We start from the raw sequence: 21801 nt of genomic DNA, 5'->3' as shown, positions 1-21801 counted from the left end.
AAGATGAATGAAAACATGTGGTGCAGGTAGCAACGAAATCCGCCGTGAAAACCACTCTACAGTCACAAGCTGAAGCACAAACCGCAGAACGAAATCTGCTTTGGAAAACATTTTGAAAGCAATTTTCTCCAGCAACTGACAAGAAGGAAAAGCACGTACCTGCTGGGACTTCCAAAAGGAAAAAAAAAAACACGTTGTAAGGAACAATTTAATTGCTTTCTCTTCTCTGTCTAAATAAACAGCAACCCAAACAACTGTTTTCTGACACATTTCCCTTCTGGGCATAACCCAAACACTGCAGTGGTCTGCCCCAAGCATATAAACCAGAAGCCAGAAAGAAGATGAGTGCGTTCCTGCGAACGCACCGGGCTCCACGTAACCTCACCTTACACAGAAGCAGGAATGTGTTTCGGATACACGGCACTACATCACAGAGGCATGCTCTTTTACTGCCTCCAGGAGGAGATCCACACGCACTGTCACAGCCTGCACAAGTACTTTTTGGCAGGCCACACGCGGCATGAAGTTTAATATTCCCTAGGGATGCTTCCAGCGGCTGGATTTCACACAAGATCCAAATAAATAGGATATGTTATAACAACAACTGATTTGCAAAGTATTACTTAGATTTATCAAATCAAGGAACGTGGTAGATACTATTACTGTTCGTAAGATATTGTATTTTGTTTTTATTATAAAACAAATAGTTTAGGGAGGATTTTTACATGCATATCCAGCTAAAAAACCACGCATCTGGCATGGGGAAGAGAGCAAGCACCAATCAAAAGGCAGTACATAGTGTAAAAAATATTGAAACCCGTTTTCTTAACGATATGTCATGAAGTCTTTTGTATTCTTCAGACAGAAGATCTGAAGAATTCAGATCTCAGAGAGATCTGTAACCAACAGACCAACCACAGAAGGTCACGAACTATTCACAACATCCAGGAAAAACGTTTGTCAACCTACCAGGAAAGGCGTACACCATAATATGTTACAGAAATTGATCTCTAGGCTACTCTCTTTTACCACAGAAGCCTTGAGTTTGGAAGGAGCCTCTTCAGCCCATCTAGTCCAAATTTCCTCCTCAAGAGCAGGAAATTTCCACCTAAGAGCAGGATGCCGTATCCATACAGTAACAGCAAAGAGTAACATATGCACATTCTCTGAAAGTGCGTATAGCTCTTGAATAACAGAGCCTTTAAGGAATATTTATTCCAACGTTTTAAATTGAAAAGTGCTTTGTCAAATGGGCCACTGCTTCCTAAGATCTGACAAATGGTTAAGAGAAGCTAAAAGACTCACTTGCCACCCCGGATGCGATTCCGTACAGCAGTCCTCCTCCGTCTGGTTGCTGCTGAAAGACGTGGGTCCCCGGAGGAGGGCTTCTTTCTTGTCTAATGAAATTGTAGAGCAGAGTTTTCACGAGCCTGCTGGTATACGGGAGACTGCAAGGAAAAAGAACAGGCAGCTCAGGTCGACTCGCAAGTCACGAAATTTGGCTCGGCTACGCGCTTTTGTTCACTGGAAGGAGGATGTGCTTCGACCTCGGCTCTTTTTAAAAGTCCCAGTGATTATTTGAGGAATAAGAGACGCTCATCATCTCACCTGGGAGTCAAGTCTAATCAACTACACCATGAAAAGCAGGCAAGGTGCATAGCGGTCTTGGGTTTTGACCATGCACTGACTTTAACAGGATGCTGTAGGAGCACCTTCAGGAGCACAGTTGCAGAAATATTTTGTTTTTAACACTACTTTTAAGTCAATTTAACTATTCTACTCTTCTACCCCCAAGACGACTGTAAAAATATCAATGCAAGGGAAAAAAAAACACTATATTCATTTAGTTTTCCTTCCATGCTTTGATTTTATAGGATAGGTAACAACAGAATTCCTGCACCCCCCCAATATGTGGCTTTGTGTGGCTGGGGTGAATTCGCAAGGATGAACGAAACACAGAACCTCATCCCAGTGATTCTGAAAAAGGAACAGGAAATTGGTTGGATTTAAATAAGTCTTCAGTATTTTAAAAAAATATTCCTGAAGAAACACACAGTTGGTTCCTATTCCCATTTAACTGGGAGGTGAACAGAGCAGGGCTGTGTTATGATGATCTCCAACTCCTCTTACCCAGTAGCCTTTGAGTTCTTCACGTTGCCCTAGATCCTCAGCACCTACACTTTCCAAGTGCCTCCAGAGGCCAAACAACAGCAACACGTCCTAAAAATCTGTCTGCGTTTAAAGGTGCTCATTTGATTTCAAGGTAAAAGGGGACAAAATGGATAAAGATCACCACGATGAAGCGTTTAAACAAGACCTACTTGCCAGAACAAGTGATATTACTCACTTTGTAGCTTAAAACTCAACTTTGCATGTTATTTGCCAGCTTCCAAGAAGCTATTTCTCTGTATCACATGAAGGATCATTAGGTTCAGGTTCTCTAGACCAGAATATTCCAGGAAAAGGCCCGCAGCTGACCCAAAAACCATCCTGGTACGTAAAAAACTGTTTAAACTGTTTAAATGAAATCCCTCTCAAAAAAAAAAAAAAAAAAAAAAAAAGATGGTTTCCAAAACACTTTTCCTGAAGTCAGAGCTGTAAGATTTAAACCCCAGGCCTTCCAAAAAGGCCTTTACAGATGGTTTTGTGTTCTGTCTTTTTCTGAGGAGAACAAATTACTATCAAAATATATTCCACTGTCTTTTGTTTTCAAGTCCAAACAGCCTAAACAAGCCATCAGAAGCTTTTTTTTTTTCCTGCTATTTGGTCTAGAAGCACACAGAACACGACGTACCATCGACCATGCATCAGGTATTTGTGGATGAGACTTTCTCGCAGAATTTCCTTGTGAAATAACTGGCAGGAGAGGAAGACGACGAGCGTTGTCACAGCTTCCAATGAAATGCTGTAGGTAATATCTCTGCAGGAAAAAGGGAAAAATTTGGAAAGATTAATCTGCAGGCTTTGTTTACTGACTGAGTTACAAGAACACTTAATGGCTTCACTGGAGGTTGTGCATTTGACAGCAAGCCTCAACTGGGAACAGCTAACCAACAAATTAAACTCACCAGGAAAAAGCCACATCACTTCACACAGATAATGCATTATTTTTTATTGCTGCAAGCATTTTTTTTTTTTTGATATGCCAGAAAACAACGTGAAAACATCACAGTGTTGCCCAGAACAGTCCACCTGTGATTTTCGGAGTACACTTCACACTAAAAATAATAAATAGATCTCAAAAATGCGTCCTTTGTCCTGTTAAAATTGTCATTGTAAGTCTGGGAAATGGCCAGCTAGCCAAACACCATCCCACCTGCCCGGAAGAACGGATCCCTAAGAAAGGGATGTAACACACAAATGCAGTGCACTTAACAGTTTTTAACAGTTAAAAACCATGTGTAAACAACACTAATTACTCCCTTCAAATAACGACAGCTTAAAAACAACAGTGAAGTAAGTTAGCAGAAAGGAGTGGCTGAAACAGAAGTCTTCACTCATCTCAGGATTAGAATTGGAGTGGTCTTGATCAAAACAATTCATTAAATGAAATCAGTTCTGTTTTCAGCACTTTCAGGTACTTTAATATTGTACAAATGTGAATATTACACTGTAACTAACACGCGTTACTGTAAAACACAAGGACGAGCCGCTTCATACCTACATCGTGGTGTGAAAATAGCTTAAAATAAACTCTTCTGGAGAAGCTCTAGGTCAGAGTTTGAGGAAAGTGACTGTTAGTTATTTGTTCAACGGCAAGAGCAAATGGGAAGCACGATTTCCTGGATTGCAGTCCAACGCGAGCCGCACTGCTTGCGATATAAAAATGTTTTGGAAAGTGAAGGTTACACAAACTCACTGCTCCTATTTTTTCTGGTGTGCTTTGAGTCTTTGAATCCCTAACATTTCACATCAGGAAGCGACTTACTGCTTAAATGACGCTCTTCCTTCAAATCCTGAGGTACGTTTTAATGAGGTTTTGTGAGGTACCTGACTTTTTGCCCACTACGGAGGAAGTCGGCCAGGGGAAATGCTGGTAATTACATTGGGCCAGGGGTTACGCTGTGATCTGGTTCCACTGCACGTTCGTCTGCGCCAGGAGCAAGACCGAGCTAGGAACGGTTCCCAGTCCCTCACCCAAGCTGTGATGCTTTGGGCTCAGCTACCCACGCCTGTCCCAAGCAAAGCAGGGAAGAGCTACTGATTGTTACAACGTCAGCCCCCAGGAAAACAACACTTCCTAAATTTGCTCCTATCAAAAGAAACCCAAAAACTTGGGAGAAACATTTATTAGGTAGACAAAATGCTAGAAACTTATTCCCGAGGCTGAGAAAATACTAGGATGTCTTCAAAGCTGAGTTCAGCATGACTTGATGAATGAAAAGGCTGAGTGGGTGACAACATCCAAAATACCTGGGTCACTTTTTGTTGGGAGGAAACAAATTTTACAGAGGCTACATCATGCTGGCTCTCGGTTCCAGGTGTTTCTTTGCTTATTTTCTGACAAATCACACAATTGAAGTGTGAATTTGAAGAGATATCACAAAATTCTTCATTTCTTTAAGCTGAATCATATAAAAATAAACAAGTTACCGTATTGTATTGTGTTTTTTTTTTTTTTTTTTTTAATAATCTGCTTTCAACAACCTTATAACTGAATGAAAACAGTTAATAAGTTCAGATAACTCAAGTTCCTTATTTTCTTTCTATTCAAACCCCAATTAAGGGGCATTGAACGGGGGATTTTCACTCAAACTGGAGTCCCAGTATCTGTGGTGACCCCCTAAGCTACAGACACCCTTAACTTAGCAGCACAAGGATAAAGCTTCAGAGCAAAACATTCTCCACCGGGGTTAAACGCACAGTTTTCTGAACTCCAAACATCTCAAAAGGGTCACAAGAACTACCAGGAACCTCTTTTAACCTCAAAGGAAACGCTGTTTATTTATATTGAGAGACTACAGAATGGGGGAGCGTTGATTTTTCTTTTTTTATTCGAAGCTATCACTCTCATCATGGACTTCCTCTTCAAGTTGCCTGCTTGCAGATAAGGAGGAAACTAGAAATGATGAACTCACGTCTCAAGCACACGTAGGAATCATTTATCTGTTTCAGAAAACCAGAAGAACTGCATGACGTTCGGAGTTTCGATGGAGTTTCAACGATTCATTAAATCAAATGACAAAAACTCGAAGAAGTCAGCACCTACACGCCAGGCTATCCAGCTGCGTATCATTCCCTCAAAAGGTTTTGTCAGCTCGAGCTGCACGAGGATTTCCCCTTGCCCTTTTGCAGCCCTCGCAGAGTTATTTCAAACGTGACACAATGCCGAAGCTGCGTTTGCGAGTTCCAAATGTTTTAAGGAGATCTGTGGCCAAAACCCTAATCTCGAACAAAAATAAAACAGGAAAAGGGCACACAAGCAGCCAGTTAAGGCGACTTGTTTGAGCAGTAATTCTCTACACTGCAACAATTTGAGCACTTGCCATTACTTGCCTGCACCCACAGACAAGTGGACAGCTCCCAAGCCTCCTGGAATTTGTTTTTTTTTCTATTCAAAATTAAGAAGTGGATGGGTATTATCCACCAAGAACTTCAGCAGCTGCTTTCTGCGCTCACCGCATCATTCAGCTTCGTTCCCTGCCTCGGAGAGAGGTCTGTGAAAGAGGACCCGAGATTAAGATCGAAGAAAATCTCTGCTAGGAACTTCAATTACTGCTCCGAAGACACAGCCTCCTGTAAACACGTTCATTAACACCTCAGTGAAATGCAACTATTTCAACACCTTCACAGAGGCCGAGAGCTTATAAATTAGTTCACACCTACAGAGCAAACAGGCTGAAGGGTCAGAAACAAAACCTCTGGATTTCAGCTTGCATCGCTATACCAAACCCTCTCCCTGTTTAAATATTTTCCTGAACTTTCACCCAGGCAGAGATGTTTACTCGGAGCATTAAAAGGTTAAAAGGTAACTCGTTTTCTAATTTCGGAGAGTTGCCAAAAGGGCTGATTCGTACAAAAAAAAAAAAAAAAAAAGCCTCTCAAATCATCCAGGAACCAGGTTGCATTTCCCTGCTTCCTGAGGGCCCAGCAGAAAGGTGAAAGAGGAGTCACCGCAGAGAATAGGATCGGTTCTGAAAACTGAAAAGCAAGGAGAGCGTCTGGTTATCAGTCTCAGGATGCAAGCGCAACTCAAAATGAGCACTCTTTCCTCTTGGAATCACTCCTAACTTTACACCCGCTGATGGCAAGAGTGCAGCGTTGCAGCCAGTGCTACGGGACATTAATTACAGCTCAATTATGCTCGAGGAAAGCAAAGAGCAGCTCTTAAGGCACCAAAAGGACACACGGTTGACTTCAATCCCTTGGTGTCTTCGCTACCCAGACCAGAGAACAAACAAAATACTAGAAAGCGGGCGTTTTTCAAGATGTGTCCAATATCTTTTGTGAAAAACAGGGCTGAAAACCACACAGAGAAAGCACATTATCAAGAGCTTGATTACACAGCAAAGCACACAATAAATGACACTGACCTCTGCTGCTGCAGCCTGGGATTAAAAAGCCTGTTGCAAGGTGAATGTGAGTTAGCAATTTGCAGTGAAAAAGGAATAAAATTAGAAGAAAAAAAAAGAATGTGACAGATAAAGATTCTTCTGCATAGGACTTTTAAACACGTAAGAGGCCACGCGTCTGCCACCAGAAGAAAGGATCTAAGGGTGATGAAAATTCTTCAATAATCATTTAAAAAACCTTGAAAGACTGATTTATTGAACAAAAAACCAGCTGAGTAAAGGTGTTCCTACTCTGCCATGCTGTTGAGCAAGCAGTCCCACAGCAGATCATGGTTCATGGTCACATCGAACAGCACACATGCAGCCAAACTTGCTCATTACTCACTCCAGAGGCAAAAAGGAAACATCCCAGGCCTGGTCTCACCAAAAAACACAAACGCAAAACTTCTCCGAGGATGATGAACATTTTGCTCTGCTGCGCCACGAGGTACAGCAGCAAGCAAAGCTGCCTTCATGCTCAAATCTCTCCTACACAGAGCACAAGAGCCTAAAACCTTGAGGATCTCCAGTGCAAAGTAACACCGACCTCTCAGTTTGGATCCTTTTGCTGGCTTCAACCTGAGTTTCAACAGATGGAAGTGTCCCTTTGATGCTCAGTCAGAGTTGCCAAAAACGCTCAAATAGCTCTTCAACCACTGGAGCTACTACAATTGTGATAAAAGTTCCTTGAATGTTTTCTTTTTTTTTCCGAAAAGTAGAACTAAACATTTCTCATTATCCATCAACAGCATTGTTTGGACCCAGTGATCATTCCACGGAGCTTTATAATCAGCCATCGCTCCGTTTTTCTTGTTAAATTTGACTTTTAAGCTGCCAGGAAGCGTGGGGAGCACCCTTAAACGAGTCAAACACGGTTAACATTTAATTGTGGAAGTCACTAAGATCGCAGCCTAAAACAATTTTAGCTTTAAAAAAAAATAATGGAATGCAATAGAAACATCAACTCACTTCTCCTGGCACTACAGCGTGCTACATAACGGTGATGTAACCAGATCACAGCATTTCATTTTTCCTCCACATGCATTTGCAGTTTTTAATGAAGTGAAAATGTACTGATAACAACCAGATGTGCAGTCATGTAGAGCAGCCCTTAACAAGCTGCTGAAAGAAACCTTCCTAATTTCAAGCCCTGGGAGCTCCGTTGTGCAACAAAACGCGATAGTTTCTACGTAAAACTCATACAATTAAACGCTCAGGTTGTATCTTTTTGCTGACTGTGCAGTTTGGGTCATTAATGTAGACTCCTGGGTGTTAACAAGACCAAAGAAGCAGCAGAGTATCCATAACGGACCCAAGGGAGCCATAAATCAAACATCAACGTGCTGGAACACGAGCGTTATAGTGGACTGCACAAGTCTGATTCCTGAAACGCAATAACGCTGCAGCTCCTATAAAACTTCTCAAAATTAAACGTTAATATGTGAAACCTCTCCCCACTGACATTTTGTGCAACGCAGCGGAGCCTGCTATTCAAAAGGGTTATTCCGGATCCTTTTAGTGACTCTCAGATATCAGACCACAATGCTGCAGAGTCCAAAAGCAAAGCTAGCAGGGCTGTTACGCAGCTACCTCTGCTCTGCCATTTTGGATATGGGGATGGTCTTCCATTCCTGAAAAATAATCTCAGCATTTAAGTGAAGGAGAGGAAAAAAAAAACAACTTTCAACCTGGATTTACCTAGACAGCTGCTGCCAGCTGTACTCCTTCCTGAAACTGCATCTATAGAACCCGAGGGACACACTAATGGTGACAATCCTCTGTTAAGACTATCGAATGCTCCAAACAAAAACTTTCCTGTTCTGAATTCAATTTGAAAGACAGGCTCAGCGTGGAGATTTGCATGATCTGTCACAACAAAGTCATCTTTACTAGCAGCTTTACAGGCACACGCTCTGTCAGGAGCATCGCTGTAAGCCGCCGAAGCTGCCTATCCTCTAGCAAGTGGCCCTAAACCCCGCTATGGAAATCATTACAAATCAGAATATTTCACAGAGGCCACCCAGACAATCTATTCTTTCCCAAAATTCACAGGCTTGGTTTAAAATTTGCTTGGTTTAAAACTTGCTTGATTTATTCCGGCTAGGCAGGAAAGGAACTACCCCTCTGATAAAAAGCGGGGACATAATTTACAGAGTAAACACGATCTAAGAGAAAAGAAAAGTAAAAAGTAATCTCTAATCTTTTCCTGTATCTACTTTTCCTTACTTCCCCTTCCATGATGCAGGCAAAAGGTGTTAATTAAGGCATTACAACATGGTAAATATTTTATGCTGGTGAACAAGACCATAATATGCATTTTCCTAAGTTTTATTGTCCCACTTATTGCTGTTCAACCTACGGCTCACATTGCAATGAGATGTGGAATCAACACACCTCAGATAAAGCAGATGCATCGAAAAAGCAGTGTCAACAGATCAACTTTGCTCTGGAGATGCAAAACTCTTTGAGTTTTATGTTCTCTCAAATGCTCCGTTTAATAAACGGAGAGGGTTTTCTGTTTTAATAAACAGAAAGGGGCTGGAAAAATAAAAAAAAAAACCAACAAAAAAAGGCAACTTACAAGAGGGGAATTTCAACAATGAGCTGGATGAGGCAACACAGCAACTCTTCTATGAGGTCTTCACACTCTGTTCCTGAAAAAGAAGCATACCAAAGGTTTCCTGGATTTTCAAACACCAGAAGAAAGCATAGATTTAAGCACAGATCCAGATGATCGACGTTTTAATTTAGGGACAAACACCAGAAGGGGAATTCTATTTAAGATGACAGCATTTTTGCTTGAAATGGAACACACTTAGGATCGTCACCAGAGAGTACAGCGATGCTAGGGGGGCTTTTATATATAAAAAAAAAAAAACTATTAACATTTGGATACGTTAAATTAGATACTGGTATCATCGGATGTGTGCTATTATCGAACATATCAAGCTTTACTTCACTACTTACCTAAGCTCTTATTAAATGGTGTTTTAATTAACAGTTTGACAGATTGATCACTAGGAACTTTAACCAGCCCATAGTTCAAGTCTCCTCTCAAAATTCCCTGCACTCCTCCTATTTCCCCACCATTTTTTTCCCCCAAGTGAAGAATAAACAGAGACAGATTAAAAAAATAGCTTCATTCATCTAAAATATGCTGAACAATATTCTGAATGGTGGACTTCCAAATGAATCCAGCCTATAGCACCCATTATTGCTACTCTTAAACAATTAAGTCCACAAAATACTTTGCAACAACACAGGTTTACTTCTGGAAGAGAGATTTTTTTAAACACATTTCAACGAGAAGTAAAGATTCTTGAATTTTAAAAGCGCAAAATTATTCTCAGCCGATTTACAATGCAACTAAAAATTCATGGGATGATCAAAAATTATTTGAAAGCTACAGCTATCGGAAGCAACGAAACCGGCAGTGTTTTAAATCAGCCCTGCAGTTTTTCAATGCAAGTGGAACAAAAGAGTTCCTCGCCAGAGGAAAAAAGTTCATTAAGCCATTTGACGATGGCATATAATAAGAAGTAAGAGAAGATGCATCCCTTGGCTCAGAAGGAGTTTTTTAATGCTCTCAGAATAAAATAAGACGACACACATGACACGAAAGCACAGGGTTTTATGGTGCTGAATGCCTGAGAGCACAGTTTTTCCTTCTGCGCTGCCAAAGTGGCATTACAGCACAACGATCACACAAGTGCTTGTTGATATTGTATTTTCAGATCAACGGGTCGTGCAATAAACACAGCACTATAGCCGGGTTATGGCAGTGTCGCTCCGTTTAACCCAGGTTGTTCTCAATTCCAAACACTTAATTTTAAGAAGCACGCCGGGGGGAATATCCACGATAAAGCACAAATTATTTCTTTCCACAATGGGTTTATTAAGATCGCATTAAAAATCGTCACCTAGTGAACTGCACATTCTAAAGGAAATCAGTTTTTTTTTTTTATCATGGAAACACGGTTTCCTTTATATAGGATCCCCCATGAGTAATAACAATGCAGCTCCTGTTAGGAAAAAGAAATCAAAATGTAAAAAAAATGAGTATCTAAAAAAAATGCTTACAGAACAAGTTCTGAAAAGTTAGCTAGCTAAGTATTCGAGGGCTTTCCCCCACACTTGATACTCAAAATAAAGGAAGAAACGACTAGGTTGGCACAATCACGTAGAATGGAAGATGTTCGCCTCTCCTGCTGTTCTCAAATTACTTTTTCCTCCCCCCCCAACAAACTTAATTGCTGTAATCAATGTCATTCAGCTCCAATAATTAATGTATCCTTTCCCCCCCATCGGGGCGCAGGCATTCTCGTTGAATTCTCGTCTTTCCGAGACAATGACCCGGAGGCGTGCCAAATCTATAACGTGAGAGAGGGCTGTAAACACAGAACACAGCGTTTTCAGAAACAGCAGCCTTCAATAGCAGGATAAAGACAACACACACAATGCTCCTCCGCGTTAATAGATCACATGCTTGGATCAAAAGACCCATGTAAAGCCTCCGGGGGAAAAGAAGCAAAGGGTGAAGCTGTCCTGACAAGATTAGAGCACGCTTGCACAGAGCAACAACAAGCACATCTTCTAAATTATCGTGGTGAAGAAGCAACTGCAAAGAGACACGGTTTTAAAAAAGGCCAGTATGCATTTTTCACCAGCCGTATTTAAGTCCTGAAACAGCAAAAGATGAATGGTCTACGCTAGTTTAACTTACTCCAGTCCAATTTAGCCCGGCCCAATTTAGGATTTATTAATATCAAGAAGTTTTAGCTGAAATTAAGATGTGATTTAAGTCTGTAAGCACTTTCCTACAACCAAAAGTTGCGCAATACCTTCCGAAGTTATACACAAATTCCCAGTTACGGATGAAGTGGTAAAGGCTGTAAATTCCCGGCCTAAGGAACCATCTGAAAACTGCCAAAAGGAGCAAATTTCTATTAATGATTTATTATTCTGGAAGGGGATCAAGACGTTCAGAAAGAGTGAAAGCAATGAACTGCAAAGTCTGGGAGGCGATTATCTCTCAGATAAGGCAGTTACAAAATGCTACCTAAATAGTGGATGTGTCATACATGACAAAACATTTCTCAGTAGCCAGTGACAAGGATGTTTTTCATAGATCATTACTGTCATTTACATTTCTGCCTGAAATACCAAACATTACACAGCAGGGACTGACACTGTGACTGCAGAGCGAGCAGATCAACGTGCTGACGCTGCACGTAGGCTCTCTGAGCTAACAGGTGCTGTATTGACACTCACAGAATGCTACTAGGATGTCATTAAAAAAAAAAATAAAATCAATGATACTACGATTCCCAGGCTGAAAGGAAAATAAAATGATGCTAATAGTTTGAATAGAAAACAAAAAAAAAAGACCACCGCACGGTTTTACGATGAAATTTACCTTTCTCAGAAGGCCGAGACTGAAGAGTGCACCCTAAGTTTTAACAAATCTGTATAAACTTCAGACCAAATTCTGTTTTTCTTGTTTTTAAAGAATATATAGTTCAGAAAGCTACACTTAATTACGAAAATAAAAACAAAAATCATTTTATTCCGCTTAATCTAATAAGCCCTAACACAAGAACATTTCATTACACTCCGCAAATGATACTTTTCATATAGTGAATTCATACATTATATATTCATATATTATACAATAATATATGGATATATAATTATTATAGATAATTATATAATATTATAATTCATATTGTGTATATTCATACATTTCATATAGTGAAGGTTTTGATATATACACCCCATATATTTTTTTTAAAGGATTTCTTTATACATGAAGGATTTATTCACAACAAAAACGGATGGCTACATAAGCATAACATGCTCTGAACCTCAACACCTCAAAAAAGGTCCCGAAAACGGTCCCCAAGTGGAAAGCCGAGGCACAAGAAGCTGGCCTCAGCCCATAGTTGAGCGGGGAAAGCTGATGAGGAACTCATTTCCTGCCTTCAGTCCCCTGCTCTAACAGCAGACCACACACAATTACCTTCCTAATCAGGAACATCCAGCTCCCATTCAGCTCAAAGATGATTGCCAAGTACGCCTGCCATCAATATGCACGAAATTATCACTAATAAATGTCACAGAGAATTACAGTCAAGTGCTAACAAAGATCCTATAAACACGGAGCTACCCCAGTGATAACAGCCACTTGTCATCCCATGCTCTTAGGAACTCCCAGAGCAAAAAATAAAGATTGCAGAGGTTCGAGCTAAGGAAACATCGCAGCTTTTGCAGCTCTTTTACCGTGCTACACCACACCACTAAAGCAAGAAGTGAGCTTTTTTTTTTTTTTTTTTAATTTCTTTTGTTTGTTTAACCAGCTGGTAGCAGGGAAATTGTTTAAATAATACAGCCGTTCCCCCCATCCATCTCCTTGTTTTATGCAGCACATTTTTTTCCTAGAGAAGCACTTTTTCTTTTTAATCATTCTGCTTAAATTCACTTTTCCTGTACTTTTGGAAGAACTATTGCCCATCAGCCACATTTTAGCTTTTGCCTTCGCGAAGGATCACTTCCAATCAAAGAGCTGTGACAAACCCAATCACTACTGCTTATAAATAGTATGACCAATAATAAGTCTACAATTCTAAATCTACAATGCCTGTTTTGAACAACTATTTAAAAAAAAGCCAAATGATGCCTGGGAATATTTCTGTTAAACACCGAATTACTTCAGACTCCAAAGAAAGAAGCCAGTTTTAACACTGTCTAGATACTTTCAATCTCGCAGGTTGTCCTGAACAGTGAAAGGTGGTGTACGATGTGGCAATATTATTACTTCTGGTTTTCAAACAGAGTTTTGGATTCTTACACTGAAACATCAGAATTCATTACTTTCTTGTGGAATATTTGTTTTATTCGCAATGCCATAGACATACCGTATGAGCCCGGTGTTTTGTCCTCGTAAGTAAAATGAAGTTGCAGCTCCTCTTCTGACATTCTACTGATGAACACTTTCAGCAAGCAGCAGATGATAAATAAGGCATTGTGAGCCTGCCAGATAAAGAGGTGACTAGAAAGGAAGCAGAAACAAATGGGAATCAGGAACATGTAAAGTGCCAGCATGCATCAAAACTCACACGATACATGACAGAGTAACAAAGGGGATTCCTAGAGCAGAAGACAATAAAAAGAACATTTTTGAAATGTGTCTTTATACAAAAGTGGTTTGTGTGTGTTTTTTTTGTTTTGTTTTGTTTTTTAATGCTCAAACCCAATCCAATTGGAAAGTATTCCCGAGAAACTTGATTAATCAAGATCTAGGTAGACAGGTGATTTTTAAAATCTCTCTAAATCAAGCACTTAAGAATTAAATTGACATTTGCTTTGAATAATACACACTCTTAACCCTTACACCTATCATATAGGAAGGAAATCTCATGCATCAACTGGCTAGTCAATTCTCTTAAATTTGATTTGTGTTCCAAGGGGTTGGAGTTCTGAACTATCCACCTGGTAACAGAGAATGTGTGCTGCATGTTTACTACTCTGGGGTCCACCCAGAGAAAATTATGACAAAAACCCCTCAGGACTTCACAATAGGGAAGGCAGAAGTTAGCCTGAAGTCACATCTCTTCTGTACACAATTATGGCTATGCACCACACGGAACACAAACATCTATTTTTTCCCCCAACAATTATACTTCATGATCTATCCTTGATAAAGTATGAAACACTTTTATTTATTTCAAACAATGTCTTAACTTTCAGTCTGTAAACATGTTAACTAGCTAGAGCAAAGCAGCTAGCAAAAAAAAAAAAAAAAAAAAGCAAGGTAAACAACGTGAAATGGCACACAGCTTTTTTTCTGGGTACTTACTTCTGACATTCTGCTGATATTTTTAATTCTTTGGTTCTAGAAAGAAAGACTTTTATCAATGACCCGAGGTTTCCTGTTCGAGGATTCTTCTCAACTAGGTAAGGAATTGAATAGACATGATAATTAGGTACCTTTAGTAAGTTGAGACATTTTAGTTCAGAGTGAAAACAAATTTTAATGCCTTAAGTATTTCCACATCAAATGCAGCATGTTTTCCCATGCAGCTGTTATTTTACTTTTAAGATTCCCCAGTACATGCCCTGCTACTCCAAGATCGTTCTTTTTGCACTTTTCAGCCTCAATTTAAAATATTCCAAATGTGAAGCCCCATACCACTTCCTTACCAAGGCTTGCATACAGCACAGCAGTTTCCTATCGGGGAAACTGTGCAGGTTTTTCACAACTAGCTTTTACTTTCTTTTAACATCATTGATGTTATTTGTATTATCCCTTCCCTTTCATCCCCTGATTAGCTTGGAGGACAGAGGGAAAGAGAGAGAGAGTAGGGGTGGAGTTATTTCATTGATTTAGTCATTTTAAGTTCTAGAAAAAATAGTTAACAGACTAAGTTTCTAAAAATTTGGGATATATAAAAAAAGACATGGATATACGCATCGTGTTTCTTAAATTTACTGACCAACCACGTGGCAAAAAGATAAGATATCACAATTTCTCACCTAAAGACTTGCAGACTGAGATAGTGGCTTCTTCCAAGAGCTTTAATTCCGCACTAAGGGGAAAAAAAAAAAGAGTGGTTATATTAATAATTGGAGTTCCCCCACTTAAACTGCAAATTCTTTACAAAATAGTTATGCATTGCTATGGAGCACTTCGTTTTAGCCATCCTTTAGCTGATTTACACAGGTATCAAGCAGTACAATGTGAAGCACATCTTGCAGCTGCAGAAGCAGAGAAGCTATTAAAAGAGGAAATTAATATTTGCAAGTGAATTGTCCATCAGTGAGATGATGTCACTCCATCGCTTGTTTCTATTCCCACCTTTCTGGCTTTGATGTTGCCATGCTTGGTTTGATGCTACTGAAAACGGGCAGAGAACTGCAGCCTGCAGAAGAAATTGTTTTAAGTTAAAGTTTAAAAGTTAGCTTGTGAAGTAACATTTTATTAAAAAGCGTAAATTCAGAATCCTCACCCTGACATTCAACCTTATGCCAAGGACCCCTCTCTGTCAGCCAATGTTATTACTTTACTGCAAGAATCACGTCGGATATACCAAATTTTTCATAAATTCACTAAATCGCCTGCTGGTACGCCTCAATGGAAAAACATCAGCTTAAAAGAGCAATAAAACACCAACACAGAACCTGCCAACAGCCACTGAAACTGAACACCAGCTGTGTCAAACACGTAGAAATATTTATATACTTCTATCTTTACAAACCTACCAGTATGAAGTAATCAATCCTCAAAGATGAAACACTTCTCTGGATCTCCTATGCCACTTCGCTTAAGAAATTAACTCGGTTTCCAAACTCACATTTCAAAACAGCTGAGAAAACCAACACGCTTTTCTGAAACGATGAAACGCGTGCAGTGATGGATTTCATCAGAAAATTATTACACGAGGCTCGGTAGATGAATAAACTTTGGATGTTCAACCAATGCCTCAAGAAAAGCAGCTACCAGAGAGGTAAAACTGAATCTGGTAGGTAAACAGTGAGATGTCAGAATGAAATCATCTTTCAGGGGGGAAAAAGTTCTCGTGCACTTCGAAGTGCATCTTACCTACCCCTGTTACAAACTGTTCTTCTTCATTCTGTACACTACTTCCAAGCCTCCAACAGAATATTTCACTTTTTCCAGTAAAAGAAGGTGTTAAAAAGAATAAATCCCTAAAAAAAATAGTCAGGGGAAGACGCTTGTTCTCCAGGAGTTCTTGGGCTAACTCTCCTCTCCCACTCACCCTCAATTCAAAGAGGCCAAGATAACATTTAGGGGGTTTAATTCAACTCAACATTGTGGCCTCCACACAAGCATTTTTCTCATATAAAAACATAGCAAAAAAATTATTATTGCCATTATCAGATTGCCAAAGTTGCTGTTGCTTCCTAAGCATCAATTTCATTTCTGATGAGTAACCTGTGCCCAGATTCGAGGACTAGAAGAGGTCAAGACATGGGTAGGAACAGGAACTGAAAGAAGTATTTCTAAGCTTTTCAACAGGAAATACTTCAAGAAAGAAACAAATTCATTTTTTAAAAGTTTAAGATTTCTCACAGTGCTGTTTGCTAGGTCTGGATGAAAAGGATTTTTCTGTTTTGACTTCTGCTTTGTCCAGCTGGCCACTTGTCATCAGGACGTATTCCCTCCCTAGTGCTGAAAAGCCAAATGAGCATTATATTGGACACCAACCTGCTACAGGCTTCTTAGGTCCTGAATAATCTTAATCCAACAAAAAACGATCCAACTCCTATTATCCAGATATGCTAGGGACTTCTGGAATACAGCCTGAGTGATTATTGTAATTGCTTTTTTGATTTAAGCTGTAGACGTAGGCCCTAATCTTTTAATTACATTTCATTTTCCCCTAATTTCTAAGCATTTAGGTTTTAAAAGAAAGCATTCTTCCAAGCGTTGCTTTTTCCCCCCCTCCAAGTTATTCAAAAACACACAACCCTGGAACAAGTCGCACAGCTGCCAGGATCAAGAACGGGGGCAAACCAAGCGAGAAATTCAGAACTTCAGAAGTCAAACAACGGAGCAATTCTTTCTCCTAACAACACCAAAATGAAGTTTAATGCTTATAAACCACCCCTCTCTCTCCCCTCGTTCACAGAACAAGAGTACAGGCCTGAATCCTGCCATCCTCAACACCAGGCAACATCTGCAAAGCTTCAGTTGGAGCATTAAAGACACCTAGGGAGAGGGAACTACTACGCACACAATATAATGTCCTTACACCCAACAGAATTAAAACTATTGCTAATTGTTCGGCCTGCAAGGATAAATTCATGAAGAGAGCATACTGGCTGTGGGAAGGGCAAAAAAAAACATACAAGCCCATTTCCAGGTACCTGGGGCAAAGCTTAGCACTAGCTTAGAAGCAGTTTTCGTTAACTCCGGCAGGAAAGAGAAGTGAGAGGCCTGGAAAAAGCTGTCTGCGTGGTTTTTCGTGTGCTGTGAACACAGAAGATAACGTTATATTAACATTTAGGTGGAAAATGCCAGAGGCAAGATTCCTAAGATGGCACAAAAGAAATGCTTCAGAAATTAAGCTTCTGAGGCACGGTATTCTCTAGGACACAATTATAGAGGAGACTGATTTGGGCTGGAAGAGTAGAACATCGCCTGGTCTATGAGAACAATTAGCACATGCCCAACGAGCTTCTGTTAAGAAAGAGATCATTTAATAAAGTGATAATAAACAATAAACAAGCAAGCTAAGTGAACTCTTGCTCTGCTTCATGTTACCACTGAGGATTACTATGCAGGCAACCCACCTGCAGCCCCTCAGGGAGGCTGGTTTAGTGATGGGACCCAGCAGGTCAGGTTGATGGCTGAATTTAAAGATCTTGAAGGTTTTTTGCAACCTAAATGATTCATATAAATGCCATCTGGGGATTGGATGCACTTACCCTTGGACAAAGGGGAAGAGAAACAAGCACAATAATTGCCCTTTTGTATTTCAGAAGAGTGTAGTGAAAATATGAAAGAAAAATTATGAGTTACCATTATGTTTAGGTAGCAATTATGGACCAAGTAAAACAATATTGAAAGGGTATTTAAACAGCATGCGTTCTCCTCTGTCCTGCTAAAATCACTCTTCTTTTGTTTAATCACCAATCTCACGTCAAGTTTTCTATTTTGTTGGTACTTCCACTTACTTAGAAAACAAGAAGTTCATCAGCAGGTTGTTGTTTTTGTAAAGGTGGGGAAGAAAGGTAAATTAGGCAGCCTAGTGCTCAAAAAAAAAGAAAAATCAGTTTTCATTGACAACGTATTTATATTTCTGGCTCCATCCTACCAGAAAGCCAGATTCTGTGACAGCTGTTCTGGCATATATTGTAAAAAACACATTAACTCCAAAAGAGAAGGAGAAAAAAAATAAGAAATAATTAGTGGAGTTAATTTAGAGTGCTTGAATTTGTTTCAGTTGCCTGACTTGATATTTACCAACACTCAGTCCCCACAAACTTGAGCAAAACTGCAACTAATAAAAGAGAGTGAAAGTTGCTTCCCAGCACTTATCTTTGAAGAATATGGTTTTTTCTGCTTTCATTTTAAAAGCATCACGATGCAAGAGGCTTTTAAGCAGCAGAAAATGATGTTCTGTTTTAGAACATCTCAGCTTTGCCAGTCGAAGTGCTCTGCGCACAAACTGTAATTATAAACACACCTAGACAGACAGGGACACCTACCAGATCCGAATTGGAGCTGTCAGCCAACCCCTCTGAAAAAGGAAGAAAAAAAAAAAAAAAGCAGGGGGCAGATTTCCTGACAGTTTTCTCTTTGCCATTGAATACAAAAAAAAAAAAAAAACCCACAGAAAAATCAGCCCATTCAGTAAATTCATACTGTGGGAATGCTGACTTTAATGGAGTATTCAGAGGAAAGACGTCAAAGAATAAAAAGCTGCACATAATTGATGGCACCGATTTCAAAACATGCCATATTAAGGCAACATAAAAAGTCGCTCGTTTTTATGTCTTCCCATTAAAGGCTCATGCACACTATTCTGTAAGCAGCCACTCATTTAAAAACTCCAGGGAAGGAAAAAAGCAGGACAGTAAATATTAAGCACATGATTTTCAGCAAGCTCTGCCTTAGTTCACTCCGTTTTAAGTTTTCCATCATAAAAGTGTTGTAACTTACAACACCGCTAAGGAGGACGTTGAATTTTACAGAATTACAGGATTTTTTGCAGCAGGTATTTTACCCGCTCAGTAATCGTGACAAATTCCTGATTCAACTCACGGAAGATCCTTCTAAACATTGGAAGGGGCAGTGCAGGGGCAGGACCCATGTAAATGCAAAAGGGCTGCTGCGTGGGTAAGTTATCTTGCATCAGGATTGCCAACGCAGCAACTTGGAAGTCACCAGCACCAGTATTTGGCAAGCTGCAACTGCAAACCACCTTGTGTTCATCAGTAAAACAGATCTGGAAGTTAACCAAGCCAAAAAAATAAACCCAGTGAAGACATTGTGTGTGTAAACCTCTTTTTTTTTATATGTTTTTCTCAAGCATACTCATTTACTAAGCCATCAGGTAGGGGTGGGGAGAGAAAGCAAAAGAAAGAAGCAGGAAAATGAAAAATAATGGATGAATGGAGGAAGATATCAACTAAACTGAAAAGGAAAAAAGGCAAAATCATCAACTGTAGATCAACTCTCAAGCCCAGGTCTTGAGCTTCTGAGTCTGGGGATTAAACAAATAATGAAAAAGATCCAATTGAGGATGTCAGCCCAGAAGATTTTCCTTTAGCAGCTGCGATCAGCAGGTACTCGGACTCATTTGGAACAGAGAAGAAGGAAAAATGCCTAAGAGATTCCAAACATTCTCCTTCAAGTGTTGGTAGATTGGTGGCTAAGGCATTGTGTCACCTACTATAAACACACTAATTTTGCTACAGACTAATGGGAAAATAGAATGGGAAGAGCAGAAAACTTTAAATTCTGTCTTGACAGGTGAAAATTGGCTCCTCTCCCCAACAGTCCAAAACTAGCACCTTGCTCCTGTCAAAAGTATGACCTACACTCCATCCTCATTAAAACAAAACAGGGTTCACTTGATCTTCCACAAGCTTTCAATCTCTAAAATGAACACTGACCTCTATCGTTCTGTCCCTGCAGGCAAGGTTATCCGATTTAGACAACGGTTGAGGGTGCTGTGCAGCCAACGTTGTCTGACATCATTTGTCAAACGGTTCTCGCAGGTAGGTGCAACTTCATGGGAAATGTCAGCTTCCTTCCAATTAAGCTGGACAAAAGATGTCTCTAAAAATACATCTCTTCCAGCTGCCAGGCAAGAGCACCATCTGGTGTTCAGCTAATTAAACTTTCAACCTGCTTTTGGATCAAGTTTGTGTGTTTTTGTTTTTTTAATATTTTTTCTTCCTTTTTTAAACACGCTCATCTTGCACCAGATATGACACCACGAAATAGGCACAAAAAAAAATTATAAAATCAAGCTACGAAAGACTTTTTTACCTCGGTAGGAAGTTCTTTACTTCTTTACTTCCCCCTAAAAGCCCCAATGCAGCAATACATGACCTCTTAGAATACAGTCCAGCTTGTCACAGGTGGGCTCTAAACAATTCTTGCTTCCTCAGAGAAGAGACAGCAATGTTCCCTCACCCACTGCCAAATACGTACTGTCCTTTACAAGCTTGACAACACTTTGAGGTTTTCTTGCTAATTTCTGGCTATTCTCATCATGCAGAAGCCAAAATCCTTCCCTCTCCGCTATCATTACAAAAATAGAGGTTAGTAAATGCCACTCGGTTGCTTACCTTGACCATTTTCCCTGAAGTCATAAAACACGTGAACTATCTCACTAGAAATTGTGTTTCATCCTTTATTCAATCACTCATTTATACGAAATACTCAAGAGCTCAGCGTAGTCAAATTCTGCACCAGTTTTACCCCTTCTATAAAAAAAATCTTTGATTTTCATTCACATTGACAGAATCTCTGATTTAAGAAATAATTGAAAGATGTGAGTAACATCGGCCAGAACAGTTCTCAAATATATTTTCAATTGATTAAAGATGATAACTGGTCCATATTTCAGCAGTAACACATACTGGTCTATTTACACCTGTTTTAAGTGTGTTTAGACATTTAAGAACCTTTATTCAAAAGCTAAGCACTTCACAAGGGAATACTGCTAATAATAAAGGGTTTAAATACGACGTTTGCCTGACAGAGAAGTATCAGGTCACTCTGTAAATTGTAAAAAGAGATTAAGAATTCCAGATTGTTCTTGTAAAACTGATAATCCATATGCAGGGCAATGGATTTGGGTTAAAATGAGTCTGAACACACGTATTTCTGGACACGTGCTACGGAGAGCACGTTCCGTTTATTGCCACATCATTTGCTAGAGTGCCAAACTGCCAAACTTCCTTTAAATCGTAAAAGAGGAGGAAAAAAAAAAAGACAGGGACTAAGGAACTCAACAGCTAACCTACAATTAAGCCACAGGGGATGTACAATTCACTGTAAGTTCAGAGGAAACATCATGCATTGGATTCTTCTGGCGCTGCAGAAACACCAGAGGTTTGCTCAGCTTAGAAAAAGCCACCCCAAAACAAACAAAAAAATCCTCCCTAACACTACAGAGTGCACTTTTGATTTATTTTTTTTTTTCCTGTCTATCAGGGGGGAATAAATAGCAAATATAGCTATGAGGACAAAAGGAACTCACAAAAACAAAAC

The 21801-nt window shown here is 39.7% G+C and overlaps 1 protein-coding gene across 11 annotated transcripts in view; it reads right to left on the bottom strand.

Moving 5' to 3' along the window:
• Positions 1–21801, bottom strand: part of LOC116501471 (dymeclin) — a 135373-nt gene that overhangs the window by 108025 nt on the left and 5547 nt on the right. For all 11 annotated transcript variants that reach the window (XM_032207060.1, XM_032207059.1, XM_032207061.1 and 8 more), the window contains exons 4-9: positions 15084–15136; positions 14407–14500; positions 13466–13599; positions 9133–9205; positions 2795–2920; positions 1306–1448 (exon numbers count right to left, since the gene is read on the bottom strand). In XM_032207060.1, the coding sequence (XP_032062951.1) occupies positions 1306–1448; positions 2795–2920; positions 9133–9205; positions 13466–13599; positions 14407–14500; positions 15084–15136 (623 nt within the window). The remainder of the gene's footprint in view (positions 1–1305; positions 1449–2794; positions 2921–9132; positions 9206–13465; positions 13600–14406; positions 14501–15083; positions 15137–21801) is intronic.

The sequence above is a fragment of the Aythya fuligula genome, chromosome W (assembly GCF_009819795.1).
Source record: "Aythya fuligula isolate bAytFul2 chromosome W, bAytFul2.pri, whole genome shotgun sequence".
Lineage (NCBI taxonomy): Eukaryota > Metazoa > Chordata > Aves > Anseriformes > Anatidae > Aythya > Aythya fuligula.
The sequence above is the reverse complement of the archived record's forward strand: the minus strand, read 5'-3'. Positions and strand labels throughout refer to the sequence as shown.